The sequence below is a fragment of the Elephas maximus genome, chromosome 4 (assembly GCF_024166365.1).
Source record: "Elephas maximus indicus isolate mEleMax1 chromosome 4, mEleMax1 primary haplotype, whole genome shotgun sequence".
NCBI lineage: Eukaryota > Metazoa > Chordata > Mammalia > Proboscidea > Elephantidae > Elephas > Elephas maximus.
Genome location: NC_064822.1, coordinates 37,339,353 through 37,365,615, shown reverse-complemented (window position 1 = coordinate 37,365,615; position 26,263 = coordinate 37,339,353). Strand labels below are relative to the sequence as shown.

General features: G+C 35.9%; 1 protein-coding gene across 1 annotated transcript in view; it reads left to right on the top strand.

Annotated features, from left to right (window-relative positions):
• Positions 1 to 26,263, top strand: part of MALRD1 (MAM and LDL receptor class A domain containing 1) — a 958,969-nt gene that overhangs the window by 139,421 nt on the left and 793,285 nt on the right. Inside the window, exons 12-14 of the mRNA XM_049881884.1 lie at positions 2,626 to 2,723; positions 10,125 to 10,298; positions 20,166 to 20,286. Coding sequence (XP_049737841.1) covers positions 2,626 to 2,723; positions 10,125 to 10,298; positions 20,166 to 20,286 — 393 coding nt within the window. The remainder of the gene's footprint in view (positions 1 to 2,625; positions 2,724 to 10,124; positions 10,299 to 20,165; positions 20,287 to 26,263) is intronic.

Here is a 26,263-nt window from a genome sequence, read left to right as displayed (position 1 = left end):
GTATGGGTCATAATTGTATGCTTTCACCATGATTATTCAATCTATATGCAGAGCAAATAGTTGAAGAAGCTGGACCATATGAAGGAGAATGCAGCATCAGGATTGAAGGGTGACTCATTAACAACCTACAATACGCAGATGACACAAGCTTGCTTGCTGAAAGCTGAGTATTTCAAGCACTTACTTAAAGATAAAAAACTATAGCCTTCAGTATGGATTACACTTTAACATAAAAAAAAAAAAAAAACCTCACAACTGAACCAGTAAGCAACATCATGATAAACAGAAAATACTGAAGCTGCCAAGGATTTCATTTTACTTTGATCCAAAAGCAACGCCCATGGAAGCAGCAGTCAAGAAATCATATGGAATATTGCATTGGGCAGATCTGCTGTAGAAGACCCCTTTAAAATCAAAGATGTCACTTTGAGGACTAAGGTATGCCTGACCCAAGCCATGATATTTTCGGTCACTTCATATGCATGCAAAAGCTAGGCAGTGAATAAGGAAGACTGAAGAATTGATGCCTTTGAGTTATGGTGTTGGTGAAGACTATTGAATATACCATGGACTACCAGAAGAAGGAACAAATCTGTCTTGGAAAAAGTATACCCAAAGTGCTCCTTGAAAGCAAACATGTCAAACTTTGAACATGTTATCAGGAGGGACCAGTCCCTGGAGAAGGACATTGTGCTTGGTAAAGTAAAAGGTCAGAAGGTAAAGGAGGAAGGCCTGCAACGAGATGGATTGACACAGTGGCTGTGGCAATGGGCTCAAACATGGAAACAATTGTGAAGGTGGCACAGGACTTCTCAGTGTTTCCTTCTGTCATTCACAGGGTCAGTATGAGTCGAAACTGAGTCAAGGGCACCCAACAACAACAACAACACAATCACAAGTGAGATTGCAGTATAGTGTTCTTTGATTTTCCTCCTTTTTTTTTTTTTTTCTTCCAATTAAAGATATTCTGGTATCATAAAATGAATTAGGGACTTTTCATATTTCTCTAACCTGAGATACTTGGAATAATGGTGAAAATATCTGCTCTATAAAAATTAAATACAACTCGTGTATAGTTCATACATATCTTGTAGATCTGTTCATTACTTTTCTAGTTACTTTTATGGCAATCAATTTGTTCAAGTCTTCTGCTTCTTTTAGATTTTGGAGACTTTTTTCTTAAATATTCCGTCTTTTATTAACTGCTTGTTTGAAATGTTGTAGTATTGTTTTAAATGACTTGAGAAGTAAAGTTTTTGAAAATTAGTTAACTTTTAGCATCTTGATTCAATTGAGTTTTGTTTGAAATTGAGTTTTAACCTGGATTCATTTTTTGAAATTATCTTTCTCTATTTTATAAGTGAAACTCAGAAAATTAATGAGTATATACTGTTTCCATTACTCTTAGTTTGGAATTTGGGAGCAGTTTTTTTGTATTCTTATCTTGCAGAAGCTTTGGTGGAGCATTGATTAAGTGCTCAGCTGTTAACTGAAAGGCCATTGATTTGAACACACCAGCAGTTCCTTGGGAGAAAAGGCCTGGTGATCTGCTCCAGTAAAGATTCCAAAACCAAACCCGGGCCATCAAGTCAGTTTTGACTCCTTGCCTAGAAACACTTCAGGGCAGTTCTACTGTCTGTAGGGTAGCCGCGAGTTGGAATTGACTTGATGGCACGCAACAACAATATTCTTTAGCTTTCCCAGCTGATTTTGATTTTTAAAGCCCAGGTATACTGCCTGTTGGCTTTTGTTTTTTCCACTCAGAGATAGTACTGCTGACTTGCAACCTTGGTTGGTTGGTTAAATAATGTGGTGATATCTGTAGAATAGTATGTTTTCATTCTGCAACCATTTCCTTGCTGTGCAGACTGCATTGACCTGTATCTAGGAAAATTGCTTTCTAAATGGGGTATTTTTGGTCAAAATAGTTGACTTTCCAAGTTGCCCATCACTGTGTGGTTATCAAAGGGCAGGATCAGACCTTGATGTTGTTTGGCATAGCCTTCCTTGTAAGTTTTCAATATTCAATGAGGCTACCCTGACAGCAGCTCAAAGTGTGTGATCTTTGAGCTGCCAAGAGATGTTATCCGCCTGTACATTTGCCAGGAGTACATCCTCTGTAGTTAAAGTCTAAAAGCAGTTATTTCATTAATGTTTAGATTAGATCTTTAATTAAGCTTTCATCCCCTTTAGTGCAGACAACAATGTCAAACATGTAAGCCCCAGGAGAAACCAAACTCATTCCATAGTCTCATATCCTTCAGTACTTTGTGAAGATGCTTACAAATCAAACTCTCCTGAGAATTTCATAAGGGCATGTTGAATATCTAATTATAAGCTTAGAATTTTATTTGGATTTCAGATTTGATTTACACCATGAGTTAAACCAATAAAAATATTTATTTTGGTGATTTAGATGATCATCTGATTTCTAATCAGTTGGATTTTATTTCAGTTATTTAATATTATCCATATGAAAATGCTTTTGTTTATCTGCAGAGCTTCATGGTAACTTAGTAAAAAGGTAATTTTATTTATCTAGCAGTTGAATGTGTGCAAGGATAAGATCTGTTATGTGTACAACAGTTGAACTTGTATCCATGTGCTTTACATTTGTTTTCTCAGGATCATTCATTTATTTTGGGACACATCAGCCTCCTGGGGTGGCTAAGCTTGGAAGTCCTATCCTTACAAAATTGCCCACGGCCTCTACCCCATGTCAGGTAATCAGCTGTTCTGAATTCCATCGATCATTCTGTGGTTGTAGCCTTTTTAAGCTTGAGTTACTTACGCTAGTTAAATGCCGCCTATGTTTTACCCCCATTTACATGATGAACTGAGAGATCTATCTGAGCTATTTCAACATGAAATGTCATGTCCTTCTAAAACACTATTTATGCATATAGAATGTACCATTCTTTTGGGGGCCCTATAAAGAATCTGTCATTTTATATTCTTTCCACATTCATCTAATTCTTTCAATAACCTAAAACTGTGGGTACGCATTGCCAAAGCTGATTGTTCTTTTTGATAACAATTTTAATCGAGCAAAATAAAATTGGCTAAATAAGTGCTTGTTGAAAGAAAAGGCAGGGATAAATAAAGACAAATATGTGAAGAAAAAATGCATTCACTGAAATTTTATTGTTTTAATTAGCATTTCTGGTGCCAGATAGGCACAGACCAAGCAGTAAGATGCTTAGTTCATTTCAAAAGAACAATAGAAAGGAAAGACGATGGACTTTGCAGCCAGACAGACCTAGCTGAAATCCCTGTTCTGCCACTTCCTAATTGTGCCACTGACAAGTTATATACTCCCTTGGAGACTCACTTCTATTCTGGAAGCGTTAAGTATTAGAGTATCGCCTTCACGTGGTTATTACAGATTAAAATGTGATTAGATGAAGTACCGGATAAAGCTTCTGGCATGTAATAGGCACTTACTAAACATAATCCCTTTGCTTTTCATAAAACGAATTCCTAAATTACATATTTCTGTCCATTTTGCCTTATTTTGAGCCCTTTGAGAGTCCTAACTTGCTTCTAATCCCCCATGATTTCAGCTTTTTTAATTTAGTTAAAATAATGTAGATATCAGTACTGTCACACATTAAAATTATCACCTATAAGTGTAAGGTTAAGGAGTCCTCGTGGCACAGTGGTTAACTGCTCAGCTGCTAACTGAAAAGTCTCGGGTTTGAACCCACCAGCTGCTCCAAGGGAGTAAGACATGGTAGTCAGCTTCCATAAAGACGACAGCCTTGGAAACCCAATGGGGCAGTTCTACTCTGTCCTGTAGGGGCGCTATGAGTTGAAATCGATTCGACGACAACAGCTTTGGTTTGGGTTTAAGTGTAGGACTACAGCAGTTTGCTCAGGCATTCCTAATGATATATTGCATACCATTTAGAGGCATAAATCCAATTAAACTCTCAGATTGGCATAAATATGAATAGGATTGCCCAGAGCCCTGAATAGGTTCTTCTATTTTTTATTTCTTGGTTTTTTCTTCATATTTCTGTGAGGCTTGGGATTGAAACAACTGCCTGTATTTAACCTCTGCCTCATCCAGCTGCACTCCACCCTCTCCCTCTTTTATTTTAATTAAATCCGGTGAGATAGAAAGATTGATACGGATTTTTTTTTTTTTTGAGAACCCCAGAAGTGCTTGTTTGCTCTTTCAAAGTACTTTGCAAGCTTACTTAGCTTTAATTCAAGGTCATACAACTGAAGTGGCAAGATCGCTATGGCTGTATATATAAGATACTAGAAACAAAGGAATAGAATGTGTTAGTTCTACCTGTTTTACTGAAATTTGGAAACAAACATTACAAGCATGTTAGACATTCCTCTGACTCACTGAGAAATCATATATATATATTTTTTTCTTTTCAGAGATAATCAACATTTCCCATTTTTGTATGCTGGGAATTTATGATCATTGAGTTTCAATTTATGGTTTCCTCTTGAGGATGTTTTTCTCTATTTTTTGCTAGTATTTGGAGCTTAGCTGTGGGCAGTTACTGAGGTGGGGCCTCCATGTAAGTGCTGTAATGGACAGTTTAGACACTTGGTAGTTTATGGCTCAGAACCAAGGCATCTATCCTCCAAAGATCTTGTGTGCTGACTTAGTGATCTGCCTTGGTTTTGGAAAACTGAGAATGCTTCAGGGGGCCACTACAGAAAGAAGAGGTGTTTGTTTTTTGTACCTTTTGTCTGCATCTGTTTGAATGTTAGTAATCTTTGAGTTTGATGAGGGAGGGATATTTGTTCTACTTTGTAATACTGTCCAGCTTAGGAAGTGGTAGTAGACCATTAAATAAGGCTATATACATAGCTAATGTTATACTCACAGCTAATGTTCTCTCTCAAAGGTACTTTCTAAGAATATTTTATTACTTTTTTGTTTGTGATAATATGCCAATTCTCATAAATATTGTAGAATCAGCAAACAAACCAAATTCTTATCTTCTTGGGTAGTCAGAAACTCCAGTTGACCGTCCTAATTGGAACGTGTTGATAATAGCTGTTTTCATGGAACAACAAATATTGCTCATTATAAAATAGTAAAGTGAGACAGTGAGATAACCAAAATTGAACACCTTGATATGATGAAAGCCTTCATTTTATGAAATTATAGGATTTTATCCCCAACAGCATAGTATCAGGCTAATACCAGTAAGAGTATTTTTTGAAAGGACATTAGAGGAACATGCGCTTTCTTTTGAGTTCCCTCTTCTCAGTAGCCACTTTTAGGGTCATTTTGCATGAATTTTCCTGTACTTTGTGTATATGCAATATGTGGCATCAGGATGCACAATTGTGTCTGTAACTAATCATTGTCCAAGTGTAATTTTAATTTAAAAGCTTCAAATGTCCCTTCAGCCACTGAAGGAAACTTAGCAATTTTCCTTGGAATAGCCAGCAGATAGGACAAATAGGGCATCTGGCAGCCAGAAGCTACTATTTTAATTGCTGCTGAAATATATTAACTGTTTTGAGTTAACTAGGAAATATCAAACATAAAGGTGATTAATGGAGATATTAATATTTTCTGAGCTATCATATTTGAGTTACTGTACAAAAGACATAATATCTCATTTTTAGGGCTGCAATTAAATACAGGGAGATTGGTAATATGAAGCTTTTGCTTCCATTGTAATTCATAAAATTCTTTTAAAAGTCAAGAAGGAAATCAGGACAAAGATAGATGAAGCCAGAGGTGGGTTTGTTCCTAAAATAAAATTGATTAGGGCCAGGCTACAAATTTGAATCTTAAGTTTCCAGCATTCAAGGCAGAGAGGAAAATGTGAGTCATTATATGGTTCCAATTCAAAAAGTAAAAAAACAAAAGAACCGAAATGGCTCCTCAGAGATTTCTCAGTACTCACAGTGATAACAATGTAAACCTGCTTTCTCTGATTCAGTACACATTTATTGCTTGCCAGTCAGTGCTGATCACAGCCCTCAATGCTGGGAATATAACAGGAACAACCTAAACACATGCCTGTCTTAATTAAATGTAGAGTTCAGTGAGGGATGCTGACAGCAATTCGGTGGTAAGTGCTACAAGGGGTGGGTAGAGTATAAGAACATGTACACAGCGTACACTCTACAATTCCTCAAAGAGTTTTGAAAGGCCATGTCTGACAGTATTCCCTAAAGTAGGGTAATAAACTCATGTCAAGAGCAAATTACCCCAAAAAGAAAAAAAAAAACCATTGCTGTTGAGTTGATTCCGACTCATAAAGATCCTATATGACAGAATAGAACTCCCCCTTAGGGTTTCCAAGGAGTGGCTGGTGGCTTAGAACTGCTGACCTTTCGGTTAGCAGCTGAGCTCTTAACCACTGCACCACCAAGGCTCCTTGTTCCTGATAGTTTTGTTTGATCAAGGAGAGCTGTAAGAGTATCAGGGGGGTTCTAGAGGAAGCAATAACTTATGGGGAAAAGGTTGAGCAACCACTCCAATTGTATATGATTGAAACACATGCAGATTAATCATTTCAGTGAGAAAAACATTTTGTTAAAGATTCTAAACTGCTACATGGTGTGTTCAGTAAAGAATATTCAGGCAAAAATAAAATTATGGCTAGGAGCCATAAAAATTACTATGATAATGGTGAGGTATCTGCCTGTGTGTGTTATGAATGATCCCCATTCCCAACATGGACTTATTCCCAGCTGAACTTGGAGGAGCTATAGATATTGTTTAACTTGTTTTCTTCTTTTATGAAAATATTATTTTACTATTCTTATAATTCTAGCTAATCTTCTTCTTCTAGATCATGAAGTTGTAGCAGGTGTAACAAATACCAGACTGAGGAAAATATAGAGGGTCTGATGTGAAGCAGAGAAAGAAGAGGTAGCTGAGGTTTCAGAATACAACTGAAAAAGGACATGAAGGTCTGACCAAGGAGCTCTAAGATAAACAATTTGAAAAAAGACCATAGGAAAGCTGAGGAAAGTAGCAGAAAATTTGCAGAGTAGAGTTCCAGCTGGAGAGAGATCAAAATCAAATAAAAAAGAAAAGAGAGAAATCAGGAAATACCATTTTAGATTTTTAAATAAAGACCTGTGATGTCCTTCATAGAATTAAATATCAGAGAGCCAAGTTACTGCTTTGTAGTGGAAGTCACTCCCCTAGAGAGCACCGCAGGCATGCTGGGAAACCAAAGAGCAAACCGTGCAGCTAGAATCCTCACACTCTCTCTCTAGCCTGGCTATTTACCTAAGCTCAGTGACTGGTATGAGTCACCCTAATAAGCTTCTTTTCTAGTAAAATGAGTGATTCAATATTTTTTAAAAAAAAATACAAGTAATATGAAATCAGAGAATCCCACTAAAAAGAATAAAATGAGCTTCAGTTTTTCTCTCCAACTTGCAATTAATGGGACTGCTTTATTGGAAGCTGTTCAAGCCACATGAGATTCCCTTGAATATAATAATTCAGGGTCTCAGATAGTTACACTATATATATTACATGCCTTAGTGAAAACCCAAGAGAAAGAAAACCAAATCTCTTATATTGACATTTTATTTAACTGCTGTTTAGTGAATCAGGCCTGAATCAATAGAACACATTCCTTTAAAATGGTAAAAAGTGATAGATTTGAATGGTCTGCGCAATTTTAATTGACATGCTTTGCAGCTCTGTTTAATGGCGCTTTCTGTGATGATAGATACGTTCTTCTCCTGTGTTCAGTATGTAGCCACTAGCTACCTGTGTCTATTGAGGTGGTGCATGTGACTGAAAAACTCCATTTTTCATTTTGCTTCATTTTAATTAATTTAGATTTAAATAGCCACATCACATTTTCTGACACAGAATCAGTTCCGTGTGTACGTGTGTGGACACTCACTTAGGCACAGCTCCTAATACTCCATTCATTCCTTCCTTCATTTTTTTCAATACATATTAACGGAAGACCTAGTAATTACAAGTTGCTTTAATAGGCCCTGTGAGAAATTGAGAATATACAGCATGCATTCTGATTTTTAGTTTATGACTTTGTGTTCTACTATGTGTATATCAGACTGTGGGCCATAGAATTCGTACCCTTGACAAATGCCTATTTGAAATCATAGCCATATGAGTAACTTTTGTTCAATGATTTCACCCTTAACTATTAAATTTGAAAGGACTCTGGAAAGTGCCTTGGTCTATAATAAGCTAAAGAATTCTCCTTAAGTCTTGAAAATACAAACTCGTTTAAAGTAGTAAATTAAAGCTCTAAGCCCTTATCTTACTGAATATGGATCCCACTGGTATTTAGTCTTAATACCCTATTAAAATAACTTAGCATGGGTGGTGGAGTTAATGGCAGTTTGACAGTTTGAAACTCTGATGGGGCATGCACAGCTCTTGTACAACTAGATTTAAAGCTCTGTTTTGAGTATTTACAAGCTTAGAACATGGTGAAATTTACAGCAGGGATCTAAGATTTTTTTGAAGTTGGGGAGCATGAATTCTTTTCTTTGGAATGTAGTTAAACACTTCCATTGGACTTTAAATTTCTAGCATATCTGCTCAGGCTGGAGTTTAGGTGAGCATGGTAATAAAATCTAAAATGAAATGGCCAATCAGAAATTTTTTTGGGGGGATCAGGTTGTGGTAATTAAGTCAACATTGAAAAAAAATGTACCAAATTGGAACATAGAGTGTTTGATGTTTTGAGCTGAACAATTTTTTTTTTTTTTGAAGAGCATCTTTTAAAAATTTTTGCCAACTTTTATCTCCACTGAAATTTCAGGCCCCGACAGTGAAATTAAATGGGTAACCTATAAAATACCCAGTGCCGTGGAGTCGATTCCGACTCATAGCGACAATACAGGACAGAGTACAACTGCCCTATAGAGTTCCTGAGGGGTGCCTGGTGGATTCAAAGTGCCGACCCTTTGGTTAGCCACCATAGCACTTAACCACTAAAAAAAAAAAAAAAATTTTTTTTTTTTTTTAATATCTGTTCATGTAACAGGTGATGAAGGGGGGAAGAAAGAATTAAAAAATGTAGTGAGAAACTGAAAAGGAGTCACTTTAAATCCAAAAAGAAAGATTCCATTTATGAAGGTCCTCATTTCTGAATGGTATTCTTCCTTTTAAATGTGCAGCATTGGGACTCTTTGTATGATGAGAGGATGAAATAAAGAAGTTTGACTGTAGTGTGTCTGATGGCTTCTAAAGAGTACTTGTTCATATATTTTATAGAGTGAATCACCCAACCATTGAGAGAGTTAATTTTTGCCTTGCCCAGTACCTGGTGCTTATTAAGCACTCAGGAAATATTGGTTGAATAAGTGACAGTACTGAATTCCCCATTATAGATACTGCTGATTTTTTCTTTTTTATCAGTACCAGAAAAATCCTCTCACTATATCTTTCCCCTATATTTTCTTGACTACATAGTAAAGCCGTCAGGTCTTTAGATGATGTCTCCATTGATAGTGAACAGTAAACAAAATGATGAAGATTTCACAATTTTACAAAGAATCCTCTTGCTTGAATTAAAGTTTTTCTTGTTTGAATTAATTTATTAATGAACAGTAGCATATGAGCTTTCAAGTTCTTTGCTAATGTCAGAACAGTGAAGGAATTAACAAAATGTATTAAGTTACCATTTTCTTTGACTTGAGGAAATAATTTTCAGGAAAACATTTTCTTGGTTTGGTGTTTGGAACATAAAGGAGAATGGGTAGAAATATCTGACATTGGAACTTGGGATCAGAAAGTGGACCTCCTCAGGTTTGTAAGAAACACCAGATGTACATATACACGGAACTGACTCTGTGTCAGGAAATGTGCAAGGACCCATGACTGTGAGGACAAACACGTGTCCTTCGAACTTGCCTTGGTAATATGCTCATGTCCCATTTATTTAGATGTCTCTATGGCACGTTTTAAACTTACTAGTTTCTGTTGCTGCCTTGAGCCTTTTTGTTAGGGGTGAATATAAAAACTGGCAGAAGAAGTACCTAGTATTTTCTAGGGTTGTGCACTTGGAGGAAAGGAAAACTGAGAAGATTATATTTAACATCAAAGTAGTTGGGTATATTTTAAATTATAGAATAGCTGCTAGAGACAGGAAAATGGAATATTTGTGTCATTCGGATGCATTTTTCATCAGGTGTGGTTTTGGTATCACTTGTCTCAGCATTCACGTCTCTCAGTTTTTACAAGAACATCACTGGATGGCAAGCTGCATAAGCAATGTGATCTAATTGGATTCTCCAAATCACAGTGGAGCCAAGCAAAAATCGATCTCGATGTACAGGCTGGGGAATCTACTCTGCCTTTCCAGGTAAGCACATAAGAAATTAACACAGTTCAGCCGAAGAACCTTATCTGATGCTAATTCTTTCAGACAGTGAAATAACACATGTACCCCAGGGGTTTTTTCATCATGAAGAAAGCAACCATATTCACGATCAGGGATGAAGAGAAAGGTTATTTTGACTAAGTGCTTAAGACTTATGCTTGGAAGAACAAGAAAAGTGGAGGTAAGAATTTCATAAATAGGAAATGAGAGAGAAGGGTAATATAACAGGAATATTTTTTTTTCCCCCATATGAGGTAGTGAAAAATCTGACTTGGACTGCACTTACATTTTTAATCCTTCTGCCTCGTTTTCTCCTACTCATTAAGGTTGAGGATTTTATCAACCTTTTATGTTGATAAAAAATAAGAGGCAGCTATAGCTTTCCAAATGGGTGTCCCTCTGGACATGGTTCACTTCTGGATGAGATTTGAAAGGCATATTTTTAGAAACTAGGTTTGATGGTGTAATATGGTGGAAAACACACTGGCCTCAGAGTCAGGGGTCCGAGTTCCAATCTCTGCTGGCTCACTGGTAAGTGACTGTGCAAATATTGCCTTTGAGCCTCACACCCCTAATCTGTGAAAACCATAGTGATGATAAATGCAGGTAATTCAGGGAAGCCTGGGTGTTAAAGAGATTGTAGCTAAAATGGTGGCTAGAAACATGCACTCTAGAGCCTGGGCTTCAAAACGTAATGTGCAGTCATGGGGGGAGTTTGCGTAAGCCCTCTGTGCTTCTGTCTCTTTGTAAAACAAAGGAGAAGGGAGGATAATTGCTGGGGTGTTAGGGAGCCCTGATAAATCACACACCCACCTTCTGTGGGTGGGCCTAATTTATGAACTAGTTAAGATAAATAGAGAAGTCAAACAGAGCAAACTGTTTTGTAGAAGGTGTCTTTGGGATCTACAGCCATATATTTAAAATATACTTTCTCCGGGTTTATTTATCCAGAGATTTACCCAGAGAAAACCTGACTTTGGTGGAGAAATACAGGACACACTCACTGGGGAGGCTTTACCATTTGACCAGAGATAAGATCAGAATGCATGCCTCCTGCAGATTTGCTAGTTCTCAAAAGTGAGGGGTTGAGAGGGAGAAGAGGTTGAGTATGCCTAGTTTATTCTTTCAAAGTCACCAATCAGATAAACCCTCCTCTTCCATGAGAAAGAGTAAGGGGTAACTAACAGCAGTGCCACTGTGGGGCAGTTCCTCCCCATGTGAAAGCATGAGGAATAGGGGATAACTAACAACTCCTATTATTGTTAACTCCTTTACAGAGTGGTTTGTGAGGATTAAATGTATTTACACATGAAAGCGCATAGAAAAGAATGTAGCGTAGAATAAACACATGAAAGCTAATGTCATTGCTGTGGTTATTATTTGGATATTGACAACAGTAGACACTCAATGAATGTGAACATCCTTTTCTAATTTTAAAAGAGACCCTCTTAGGCTTTTTAACTCAGTGAAGGTCCCCAAACTCACCTGATTCTCAAGGATCTTTTATCATATTTCCAATTCTAGACCCATGTCTAATAAACAAAAACCTCACAAATCTAGTTGCTGTTTATTGGGAAGCATTTGACATAAAGGTCAGTCGTGGAACTGTTTCAGTGTCAATCTCCATTCAGTATGACAGGATAAACCAAAACAGAACAAACTGATCCCTTGTTCATGTATTTAAATTCTATATAAAATTGTTTTTATCAGGTTTACCTTTAGTTAAAATGAAACTTACCAATAAGATCTTTCAGTGTCTATTGTTAATGGACATATCAGGAAGAACACATAATGTCCTTTGTTAGAATTAGTTATTTGAGAGATATTAAGTTGAATTTTTTTTTTTTTAAGTTGAAGCACGTTCGCTAACCTGTCACTGTTATTGAAGAGTTTCATCGTAGTGTCATTTTTCTCCTTTATGTTTCTTTTGTTTGTTTGTTTTTGCTTTACAATGGAAATTGAGACTACTGCTAATTATCTGGGGGCATATCAACCAGATTGTTGATTGCCCAGAGGACTGCTTGGGTTTTGTAATGTGGCAGCAACAGACATGTGGTGATTTCTGGCCCAGACTGCTCTGCTGCTCTCCCTTCTCTATCCCCCTCTGTGGCTCAGCATCAAGTGTTGGCTCTTTACTCCTCCCAGTTGGGGCTCCCAATCAACATCAGTCAGCCTCTGTTAATTATGAAATCCTTCTAGGCAGGTGCCTTATTTATCTAATGCTGCTGTAACAGAAAACCCACAAATAGATGGCTTTAAAGAACAGAAATGCATTTTCTCACAGTTCTGGAGGCCAAAAGTCCAAATCAGGGTCTAGGTTATGCTGATTCCTTCCTTGTCGGTAGCCCTGGGCTATCCTTGGTTCCTTGGTATTCCTTGACTTACAGATGCTCCTCACATGTTGTCTTCCCCAGCATGAATGTTTCTGTGTCTATTCTGCTCTTTTTGTAACTCAGAAGTGATTAGGTTTAGGATCCACCTAATATTGGTATGACCTCAACTAATTGATTGAATTGTATTAATTATGGAGGGCAGTTACATTGTAATTTATATTAGATTGCATTATGGAACAGCAACTAGACTAGTGTTTGGCCAAACCACTGGGAACCATAGGCTAGCCAAGTGAACACATAAAATTAACCAGCACAGAAGGTAAAGGATTCCGGGTCCTTTCTGGGCCTTCACCAGTTGCTGTGGAGACAGTTCTAACTCATGGTGACTCCATGTGTGTCAGAGTAGAACTGTGCTCCATAGCATTTTCAGTGGCTGATTTTTGGAAGTTGGCTGCCAGGCCTTTCTTCCAAGGCACCTCTGGGTGGACTCGAACCTCCAACCTTTCAGTTAGTGCATTAATCATTTGCGCTACCAGGGACTGGTTAGCCATGTTTAATTCACCTCTGAGGAGTCTGTGCTTCCCTTTCCTTCTTCTTAATTCTCTTACTTGAAAGTTGGCTGTAGCACATGTTTGTTTTATAAACTACAAATAAATAAAAAGAACAATTCCCTCAAGTATCATCCTCGAGAAGACCTTTACAGGTCCACAATTTCTTCTCAGCAATTCAGAAAATTAAAATTTTGAAAGCAATACTTATTTTAGGGTCAAAACCTTACCTGATCTGATGTGATGTGAAGTCCTTCGGTAGTTCACTTAGTGATGAGTTGTCTGGTAGAGTGCTGCTCCACATCCCTGATGGTGTTATTTATGCATTATGTTAACATTCTAGACTTCCAAATTTCAACAACCATCTGTCCCCAAGGGTTTTAGGCAAGGAATTGTGAACCTAGGTTAGCATTCTGTTGTAAATCAGTCTAGATCACACACACACATACACACACACACAGAACACACGCACACACACAATTGCTTAATAAAATGATATTATACATTTATTATCAAGTATTTCAAAAATATAGGAAATATACCAAAAAAAAAAAAAAAAAAAACCCAAAACCATTGCCGTTGAGTCAATTCGGACTCATAGTGACCTTATAGGAAGGACAAAGTTGAACTGCCCCATATGGCTTCCAGGAAAACCTTTTGGTTAGCAGTCTAATGCTTAACCTTTTGATTAGCAGTAAAATTGTTAACCACTGTGCCACCAGGAGTAACTGTGAATGTTTTGTCATACTTACTTAGAAAGATGTAGCATTGTCTTCTTTGTACCCCTTCCCATCCATTTTTTGTTCTCTGTAGAAAAAAAAAAAAAATGCTAATACTATGTTGGTTTTAACCACATTTTTTCTGAGTATATTTTTAAAAGTATGAATATTATGCATGAGGAATCTGGCTAAGTGTAGTTCTGATTCATTCTTTTATCACCATATATGTTACAAGTAGTCAATCTACCTTTTAATTACTCAAATGTTTAAAGTTTATCTTCTTAGAAACAGGCTAGGATTTGGGCACCTCAAGTTTAGTATACTGGATCATTTATGGGCACCAACGGCAGTGGTTTAGCCATCGGTTCAGTGGACTAAACTCTGAACATACTCATACAGTGTAGTCCAAGCCAGTCTAAATATTGGGAGTGGAGAAAAGTGTTGAACTAGATGACCTCTGTGTTCCCTTTGAGCCTGGACATTCTGATTCTCTCCTCTTGATGTCAATTTTAGACATCACGACAGAGTACAAAGAGTTTGCTTTGATCCCCTGATGTTTCCACAAAATCTCAGAATATACCTAGTTTCCTAGGAAATAAGTGTCTCTAGATAGGTAGAAAGTGATAGACTTGGTGTTTATTCTATCGAGAACAGCAAATTAAAACTTCAATTTTCCTTCCATTTTCTGTGAGGTTTTATTGGAAGAGTATGAGTCATATACCAAAAAACAAACCAAACCTGTTGCCATTATGTCGATTCTGACTCATAGCAACCCTACAGGATAGAGCAGAACTGTCCCATAGGGGTTCCAAGGAGCGGCAGGTAGATTCAAACTGCCAACCTTTTGGTTAGCAGCTGAGCTCTTAACCACCGCACCACCAGGGCTTCCGACTCATATAGTTAATAGCATTCTTTTCAATGTGTTTTAATTTAGCCTGTTTATTTGATTTGTTAAAAATGTTTACCAAAATATGTTCATTTAATTTATAATTTCTTTCTTTCCTGATAGTTATTTTCAGTTTTAATATATAAAAGTGGCACTTTCTCTGAGTACTGTCCATTGATTCCCAGTTGATCTACTTTCTTTGAGCTTTCTCTTAAAATATAATTGTATCGTATTTAAGATTTCATCTTAAAATGACCCTTTTGGTAAATTTTCCTCAATGATTGATATCATGTTCACTCCGTATCAAAGTCAGTGGTGTAAATCAATAACAATTTCCTAACATTATTTGAAGATTAAATGAAGGGTAAGATTTATAATACAGAAGTAACAGCTGGGTTAGTCACTGTAAAGTTGCTATGTCCACGGCCTTCGTAATCTAGGGCTTCATTAAATCTTGGTTCACCAGGCAGCCATGTTCTACAGCATCTTCTATGGACCCATGATCTCTTTATTTTGTTATAGTGATACAGTGTAGCATAATCATGAATGGCTCAGATTACATGTTTTTCGTACTAAGTATGTGACCTTCAACCAATTATTTCACCTCTATAAGCTCCTAGTTCCTCACCTGTAAAATGAGAATAGAAATAGCACAATGTTCACAGGGTTAAAACAAGTGAATGTGCCTGGCATCTAGTAAGTTCTCAGTAGAAACTTGCTGTTGCTTTTATTATTGATATCAGTGTGTTTCTTCAAAAAATTGTATTCCAATTTTTCTCTGCTTCTCTTATTATATTCCAGTTTTCTGTATTTTTCTCTTAAATGTGTATTTTCATTTTATCTCTTACTATTTTTAAGAGATTTTTTAGAGCACTTTTAGGTTTACATAAAAATTGAGCAAAAAGTACAGACAACTCCTATGTAGCCCCTTTCCATACAGTTTCCCCTATTGTAAATATCTTGCTCTGACGTAATACACTTGCTGTGATTAATGAACCAATATTGATACATTATTATCAACTAAAGTCCACAGTTTACATTAAGATCACTCTTTGTGTCATATAGTTCTCTGGGCTGTGACAAATGCATAATGACGTGTGTCTGCCATTACAGTATCATAGAGAACACTTCCACTGCCTTAAAAGTCTCCTGTGTGCCAGTTATTCTTCCCACCCCCGTCCCCTCCTCCCCAAACTTCTAGATTGCAATATAGTTGGAATCATATAGTATAGAGTCTTTTCAAACCGGCATCTTTCACTTAGCAATATACGTTTAAGATTCCTTCATGCCTTTCTGTAATTTGATAGCTCATTTTTTTAATCACTGAATAATATTTCATTATATCAATGTACCACAGTTTGTTTACCCATTTACTTATTGGAGGACATCTTGGCTGCTTCCAAATTTGGCAATTAAGGATAAAGATGTTATAAACATGCCTGTGCAGGTTTCTTTTTGTGTGTGTGTACATAAGTTTTCAACTCATAGGAGCTTGATTGCTGCATCATATGATAAGATTATGTTTAACTTTATAAGAAGTGACAGATTGTCTTCCAAAGTGGCTTTACGTTTGCACCAGCAATAAATCAGAGTTCCTGTTGCTCCACATTGTCACCAGAATTTGGTATTGTCAGTGTTTTGGATTTTAGTCCTTCAAATAGATGTGTAATAGTATCTCACTGTTTTTTTAATTTGCAATTCCCTAATGACATACATATTCAGCATCTTTTGTCTCCTTGGGCAATCTGTGTTTCTTCTTAGTGAAGTTTCTGTTCAGATATTTTGACCGTATTTTAATTTCTTTTTTTCCTTATGGTTGCGTTTTAAGAGTTCTCTGTTTATTTTCAATATGTACCCTTTACCAGTTATATGCTTCACTCTCAGCCTGCAGCTTGTCTTTTCATTTTCTTAACAGTGTCTTTTGCAGAGCAGACCTTTTTAATTTCAGTGAAGTCTAACTTATCAATTTTTTTTTTCTTTCATGGATTGTGCTTTTGGTATTATATCTAAAATGTCATTGCCAAACCCAGGGTCACTTAGATTTTCTTCCATGTCGTCCTCTAGAAGTTTTGTGTATTACATTTAGGTCTGTGATCTATTCTGAATTAATTTTGGGCAGAGGTGTAAGGTCTGTGTCTTGATAAATGTTTTTTTGTTTGTGGATGTTCAGTTGTCCCAGCACCATTAATTTAAAAGACTTTCCTTTCTCCATTGAATGCCTTTGCTCCTTTGTCAAAGATCAGTTGATTTTACTTATTTGTCATTCTTTTTTAAAATAAGAAATCAAAGAAAAAAATTAAATATGCTAGCAGAATATTTCTCTGGAAAAGCTTCCCTTCGATTTGCATAGGTAAAAAGTAATCATTTCATCTTTTTAGAATTTATAAGATTTTGTCATTCTCAAAAGCAAAACCAAGAAATTATTTTGTTCACTCAGAAGTGGTAAAATATAACCTAAAGTAAATAAGACAAGGACCAGCCAGATCCTGAAAAAATAGATACAGAAAGGAAAGATATTTGCATTTGATTTAAAATATAAATTCTCATATTACCTTGGAAATCTTATGAGTTTCTGATCCATGGTTGAAGTATAGCTTTTGAACAACCCCTTTCTTACTTACTGATTATTAATTGATACTGTAGTTCCCAAAAAGAACTGCCTTTGATCACAACCCAAACCATCTGCTTGATTAAAACAAGCAATTGATGTAGGAATAGCCAAGATGATTTCAGAATGATTAGATGAAAATTATTTACAGGTACAAGATATATATTTATATATACATATACACACACACATATATTTAAGAGGAAGTGACCTTTTTTTAAAATTAATGGTAGAATTATAATCTTTCATTATATGGTCCTGAATTTAATTACATAAAAGTAAGGAAGCAGAGGTATAGATTGCCTAATATCATTTTTATTTGGTTTTGAAAGTTGTTTTTATGCCTGTATTTTAATACAAATATCTAAAAAAGTGTGGTGATTCTGTTTGGGCAAAGTCATATACTTGTATCTTAAGGGCTCTGTCTCATAGATTCACTTCAACTCATGCCAGGGCCCAGTCAATCAGTTCAAAGGATAAGAGTATGTGCCTCTCTGGGGCCTCAAGAAATGTCCTAAATGTTCTGTCTTTTCTCCAGTTTTTCCTTGAGTACCACAGGCCATCAAATGTAAAAACAAATCAAAAGTAGTACTCAACAAATGCTTATTTAATCAGTCTGAAGAATTTTGTGTCAGTATTTTAATTGACTTCAATGCTAAATATACTACAATAATGAATGGAAGGGAAATTATCTTAAAGCTGTCTAAAAATAGTATATTTCTAAATTACCATGCTTGTATAAATTTAATCAAAATTCTGCTTTATAACCTGTGTAGATTTGTTTCAGTCTGTAGTATAAAGGCCAAGTTTCTTAGCTGGCCAAAACTCAACAGACACCAGCTCTAATCAGCATTTTTTTAATTATTAAAATTATATGCATTTCATTATATAATATGAAAAATTGCACACAAAGCAATAGTTTTTCTTGACCACCCTAACCTCTCATTACAATCTTTATCTTGAGGTAACTATTGATACTAGTTCATTTTACTTCCAGTCTATTTTATAATTATTTAATATGTATGTATGCTCCACAGAAAAAAAAAATCTAGAAATCTAGATGATTGTGTTTTATAGTATGATGTTACTTAGAAGGTAATATATATCATACTATAAATTTTCTTCCATAATTTAATTTTTTACTTAAAGACAAGCAACATTTTTTCATATTAACATATAAAGATAGACATTATTTTTAACTCTTGCATAGTATTCTGTAGCCTATATGGCCATTTATTTATTGAACACTTAAGTGGTTCCACTAATTTGCTAACATAACTAGCATTGATTGTCAACATTCCTGCAGAGTAAACACTGAGACATGGGTTAAATTTGTAGATCATGCCATTTTTCTTTTAAATAGGTTCCATCAAGTTGCTCTCCAGTGTGGCTGCAGCAATTCACACAATTGGTCTTTTCATGTATTATTCCATTAATGTGTTGTTCACTTAAAATACTATACTGTTACTACGCCCACCTCAAGTTTTTTTGATACAGCATTTACTTTCACGTCTCTATGCTTTTGCTTGGACTGTTACCTCAATTTCTTGAAGTAACTAAATCTTACAGTAATTATAACTAAGATTTAATACTACCTCACCACCAGTATTTTCCCAAATCTTCAAATAGCACTCCTGGCAAAAAAATAATAAGGAAGGTTTTCTTTTCTTTTTTTTTTTTTTTTATGTCTTTCTAGTACTCTATATGGAACCCTGGTGGTACAGTGGTTAAGAACTCGGCTGCTAACCAAAAAGCGTCGACAGTTCAAATCCACCAACCGTTCCTTGGAAACCCTACAGGGCAGTTCTACTCTGTCCTATCGCGTCACTATGAGTCGGAATAGACTCCATAGCAAAGGGCTTAAGTACTGTATACATCTTTTCCATAGCACTTATGTACTTTAGTTATAATGTGTCATAATGACAAAATTATAAGATCCTTGAAGTTAGAGATCCTCCGTAATAAAATGAAGATTTATCTAGTAACTGGGTTGTGGACTGGTTGGTCCTGCTATATGTTCTTAAGGCTCCAGACATAATTTCTTTCTTTCCTCCCTTCCTCCCTCCCTCCATTCCTTCCTCCCTTTCTTCCTCCCTCCCTCCCTGCCTTCCTTCTTTCCTTCCTTTTTAAGATTATGGAATAACAACATAATAATGTGAGTGATTAACAAGAAAGAAAACAACTTATATCAGTCATTATTCAGAACGTTAGAATAAACTAAACTTAAATAGATGACTTAGAGGGCTTTAGCATATGCACATTATGAACCACTGAGTGTCGTTATTGATTGTGCTTTTACCTCCCTAAGTATGTTTCTGTGTATGTATGCATAATATATGTATTTCAATATTCTCGTATGGAAATAAATTGTTGCTGCCAGAAGACCCTCTACAAATGAATTCGTATCTCAATTACATTGAGTTGTAAACCACACAGATGATTACCCCAAAGAGCTCAATTTAAATGCATATGACTCTTAATGGCTCCAGTGGGAAGGCAGCCCTTCAGTGGTGATGAATGTTACGACTTTTAATTGCAACAAGGTTATCTAAGATATCAAGGTTAGGTAAGTTGCTGTCAAAGCGGTTACGAATTTATACATTTATAATTTGAATGTTCTGGTCAAAACAATTTTCTAAAATTAGATTGGTAGCTAGGACAGATGCAAATGAATTTCTTTAAACAAAGAAGTGTAATTGTAAGACATTTACTTTTATGGAAACCTTTTTATAATTTTATCTTTCTGTAACTATAGTTAATTTTCGAAGCTACTGTTTTATCATCAAATGCTACAGTTGCTCTCGATGACATCGGTATTTCCCAAGAATGTGAAATTTCAATTAAGTCACTTCCAGATACCAGCATACAAAATGAAGGTAAGTTTTCTTATGAATGTTGTAATTTTAAACATCACAACTGTTAGTTCTTCTCGATAAAAAATACAAAACATACTAGAGTCCCTCTGGAATATAGCTCGTTAATGCCTAACTCTGGGATGTAGATTTTATCACATGTTCTTGAAACCTAAAACATTTTTTTATAGGTAAAAAATATTATGTATCATGGTCTATGTCTTAGACCTCTCCTTCAATAATATGGAGGAGAGTCTGTCTACCTCTGTGACCAAAATAGTCACCTTCAATTTTTTTAATCATACCCAAACCCAGCCAGTGCCCTCGGAATTAAAAAAATATATATATAATTATTGTACACATTTTTAAAACTCTATAAAAACTCAATTCTCTATTAATTTAATATGGTACTTCAAATGAACATGTAATAAAATTCATGTTTCAGAATAACCCAGGAGTTCAAAAAAATAATTAAGTTTGAGAAGGTGACTAAATCCAGTCAAAAATTTAAAACTTGATTCTAAAACTTTATGTTTACATTTAATACATAATTATTTTAGTCACATGGAGTGTGGCTAATTCTCTGACAAAAAAGGAGACAGAAAGATAGTTATAAAAAATAGTTCCCAAATAGCGGAATGGGTGTTTTGGCAATCTAACCATTTATAGGTTCTGCAGGCACACTGAAGCCATGTGCCTCATGCCTGCATTTATTTGTCATTTTAACACTAATTGGTGTTTCTCTCTGACCATCCCTACCCCAGGTCACAATTAATAAATGATCAATATTAAAAATGTTGCCTGAAAACCGTTACACTGCATTTTCTTACTCCCTATTTAAAAAAAATGAAAATATTTACATGTAGAAATGAGGTAAATCATATACTCTGAAGTCATGTTTCCTTATTAAGCGACACATATAGTGAGTGGAAAGTGGCATCTTTATAATAACCAACACATTTATCAAAGATGATATGGAGGGAAGCATTCTGGATTGAGAATTATGTTAAAAACTTTTAATTAAACATGCTTTATTAAAGACATCGTTCTTTTATGAGAGTATATAGCTATGTGCCTATTTCATATTGTGTTAGTGTATATTTATTTTATTTGGAATGTGTGCCCTGCATTTATAATAACCTTTTCTAAGGTGTCTGTGGAAACCCTGGTAGCATCGTGGTTAAGAGCTAAGGCTGCTAACCAAAAGGTCGGCAGTTTGAATCCACCAGGCACTTCCTTGGAAACTGTATGGGGCAGTTCTACTCTATCCTATAGGGTCGCTATGAGTCGGAATCAGCTCGACGGCAACGGGTTTGGTTTGGTTTTAGTTTAAGGTGTGTGTGTGTGTGTGTGTGTGTGTGTGTGTATGTGGTTATGATGGATGCCGAGGAGTGAAAAGCAGCAGGTTAAATGATTTATGAGTTTTTAAGGGTTAACCACCCTTACCTTATTTCTGTTATTAAACATTTTTTTCTTCTAATCAAATACTGCATCACCAGAATTAGAAGAGTAGAAGACATTGAAGAGAATGTAATTGGAGGCAAAAGTGTGGTTAAAGGCTTTAAATTATCACTAAAATTAACCTTAGAAATCTCTGGGAAGTACTTGAGCTCACTTATGGAGAATTCTTTTCATAAATTAACTTAAAACTCACTTATGGATACTTCATCTGATCACCTGTTCAGTAAGTTGGAGCTTAATTTTAATGAGGGCAAAGCTATGTATGTTATTCTTGGAAAGGCCCATGGCTTTATATGAAGGAAAGAAAAACAACTTTCTTAGTGTGTTTGCAAATTTGTCTGATAGGCAATTATAGGGTATTCTTTATGGAATTTAGTATCTTTTTTTTTTTTTACTGGGCTTAAGTTTAGGAAGGGACACTGACTGAGAGGAAGGTTATGATATGTGATGTGATGTCAGTAATTTATATTATATTTGTTCGGCAGAATGGCAAGAGATTTTCGCAGGCCTTATGTATGGCAGAGGACTGTATAATACTTAAGTATGTTCTTCTTTCAAACTACAGTACACCAATGAATAATTGGTGACAAAACTGTAGATCATGGATAATTATATTTGTTCTTTAGTCTTTGAGAGCCTCCTTTCAGTTTCTCCTTTTGAAGATGAAATATCTCTTTTCCAAAGTATGCATACTGAATTATATCTATATGATTTTAAAGTTATCTTAGTATTTCTGGAAAATTAATAAAGAAAAGAAAGGAAGGGGTGTCAGTGGATAAAGCTTTGCAAGAGAGTTTAATGAACTGTACTGTTGAAGATAATGAAGAAGGATAAGAGAGAAGGTTACAGGAGTATCCCATTTTCTTGATAACCCATACCTGAAGTGAAACCCAAGATTGTTTACAGTCAAGACAATGGAGGAACGTGAACATATTCATGAGTTGTGATGGAACACCAAATTGGAAGACTCTGTTAGCAATCCATGCAGGGCATGAATCAGAATGATGAGAAAAATCAGGGGCATGAGTTCTGATAAATTTGCAAAGTAACCATGCTATGACTCACCAAAAACATTTATTGAGCATCTACTCTATACCAAGAGCTTCAATAAAGAGTAAAGTAAGATCCTTTCTCTCGGTAAATTTTGTCTGTTAGATAAGATATACTTTAGTAGCCTTGTATTATAATTAAAGCCATAACAGAGGTATCAACAAAGCACAGTCATAATTCTAGGGAATTGGAGAAAATATTCCACAGAAGGTAGATAATTACTAAGCAGGAATTGCTTAAAGAATTTTTCTTTCCTTTTTTTTTTTTTTTGCTCAATTAGAAGAGTATCTATTGAAAGTTCTGCTAGGGATTAACAGTTCTGTCTCTGATATACATTAAGACTGTTACCAAATGTATATTTGGTTTAAGAGTTTTATATGTATAAACTCTTTTAGCCATCAGAACAATACAAGAATAGGCACCACCATTACTCTCATTTTAAAGACTTTCTTATCAATCAGTTAGTGTCCATCCATTTAGGACATAGAAACAACCCCACTAGTAATTAGAACAAAAAAAATTTAATGTAAAGAAGTATTAATCAGTAAAAAGTGGTTAACTACATCAAGAGGTAAAAGAAAACAATAAAGAAGAAGGAAGAGCAAATGTGGGGAGCAGCTACTATCTCTATGGCTGAGGCAGAGAACCCAGAAAGAACAAACATGGGTGAACTCATTCTCCCCAACATTCCAATCCTGAGATTCTGACCTTATAGGAAGGGCTGTGAATGTGACCCATTGGATAGTGGGTAAGTATACTGAGGTGCCATGGGCCACATTTAGTCAATGGCTGGTGGGCCATCACTGGTGAGGAAGAAGTCATCCACCAGAGTTCCTACAAAACTGCCTGGGGGGTGGTTGTAATTGAGTCTCCCTCACTGGCAGTTATGCCACAGGAATAAAAAATAAAAGCACACTGGAACCAGAAAGAAAAGCTCCTTCCTTTGCTCTGCTTTGCAGTATCTCTCCTGTGCTTTCTACTGACAAAGCCTGACATTGTACTAACTATTCCAGGAGAAACGTTTACAGGGTCGAGTTCCAGTGTCTCAATGCAGGACAAAGAAGGGTGGATTTGGAGCTGAGGCACAATAAATGTGTAACTGGCATGCTTGCCTAATGTTACACAGACAATAATTGGTGGAACCCCATTTTAAACCCAAGCAGTCTGCTTCAGAATCCATGCTCTTAACCACGCATTATACAGCCTTTCTACCGTTTCGAGGCCATTATTAAATTGAGAATTATATTTGTAAGCCACTGTAAAGAGTTACCCTCAAAATCAGTTTGATCAATAGGAAGGTTGAAGCCAGTGATGAAGAAAGATTTCACTTCTGGAGAATTTATGCTGTTGGGCCACTGGGATGACAGATGGTGACTTAGTAAATCTGTCTAGAAATTTAGAATATTAATGTCATACTAAAAATAAGAATACTTCATCTTTTTCCTACAGTAATTATTTATTTCTTTAATCACAAGCAAGCCCAAACCCGCTGCCGTTGCATTGATTCTGACTTTTAGTGACATTTCATAAATTTGAAATGTATTGAATTGCCTTCAGTTCTTACACTGTGTTTCAGGGATTTAAAAGATAATTTAATAGACATGAAAAAAAGGTGGAAGATGACTATTTGGACAGTGGACACATGAGCAGTGTAAAATGAGATAAAAAAAAATTAACAACTTCACTCCAGATTTCTAGTTTTTATTTTCATTTCTTTGCCTGTTTTTGTTTGTTTTGGCACAGCTAATTTTATACTGTGACTTTGTTTATTCATGGAAATGATCATTCTTCATCTCATTGTTTTAAATCCTTGCATTAAAGATTCTGGCAGTGAGTTGAGGTGAGGTAAAGGTGCAGTGAAGAATTTAGAGGAGTAGGAGTCTTTTGTTTTCTTTGGAGCAAAAAGGGAGAAGAAAGCAAGTGGGTCTCAGGCTGACTCTAACATTGAATTAACTATCATATCAATTTTCCCACAGAGAACTTAATTGCTAGAAAAACAAATAAACAAACAAGGGTTTCCTGTAAGGAGAAAAAGACAATACCACCCTCAGGATTTCTATTCATGAATTAATTCCTCTTATAAAGAAGCATTGCTGTTCTAGAATTTTCTAGAATTTCGACCACAGTGTGCAATGCAGTTTTTTCTGACTTTGCTACTTTCATAACCATCTCGAACACAATTTGATTCCTTTTTCTTTTAGATGAAGCTGGTAATATCCTACCCCAGAAGAGGTATTAAACTTTCTCAGAATTCTGTTTTCAGTGCCTCTGGAATATTTTAAAACTTTTCAGAAAAATGCCAAATATAAGTTTTAACCAAATTTGATTAAAGAGAGAAAAAGAGTTATGAGGTTTTTTTGTTTGTTTTTTAGTTATTGGGATGTGTAGAGGTTATGAAATTTTACAGACTTTTTGTAACTTTGGACTTGAACTTCTCTATTTTCATTTGTATTATAATATAAAACTACAGTTATCTGAATTGCAGCCTGATTGGGCCAGCTTTCAAGGCAGCTTTCTTCTTTTTTTTGGCCAGTTAAAGACCACACACATACATATATGCACACACATACACCAACTATAATGTTAAATTAAGTTTTTCCAATATTTACTGATGGGAACTGGAGAATTGGATTGAAGTATCTACACAGCAGGGGCAGATACAGCATATTTCAGTAATACTTCCATTAGCCTTCAGAGGTGATAAGGGGGTGGGTGGTAGAGTGAAGGATTAAGTTACTTTTGATTTTGTCTGGGTATGGTAGAATTGCAACTCATCAGAAAAGTTCATGCCAGAGTGTTTTTAATACCTGGGTTTATGTTTCCACTTAAGAAGAATTTAGACAAATAATCTGTATGTTTCCATTTAAGGGGATTTTCAAAATTACCGGATTATTTTAACTCTTAAGCTAAACTTGGCATCAGTAGGGCATTCCTAAAGGATTTGGGGGTAGAGTAGGGTAAAGAGCAGAGTCAGTGTTCCTGTGTGTTCAAACAATTTGAGTTCTGAGAAGCCCATTTCCCACAAAGAGGTTATTAGTACCCATTGCTCTGAAGTCAACTCACAGCGACCCTTGTGTGTCAGAGTAGAACTGTGCTCCATAGGGCTTCGAGTGGCTGATTTTTGTGAAGCAAATCTCCAGGCCTTCATTCCATGGACTTGAACTTCCAACCTTTCCGTTAGCAGCTGAGCACGTTAACCATTTGGACCACCCAGGGACGTATATGCCCGTCAAAATGCCACTGTCATAATTTCGAGGACATCTCTTTCTTAGATCAAAAATATTATTTTCAATTATTTCTTTAGGATAAATTCTAAAAAGGCAATTTTGGTTTAATTAGTTACTTGAAAAAAAAAAAAAACCCAGTGACGTCGAGTCGATTGCGACTCATAGGGACCCTGTAGGACAGAGTAGAATTTCCAAGAGAAATTCTACTCTGTCCCATAGAGTTTCCAAGGAGCACCTGGCGGATTCGAACCGTTGACCCTTTG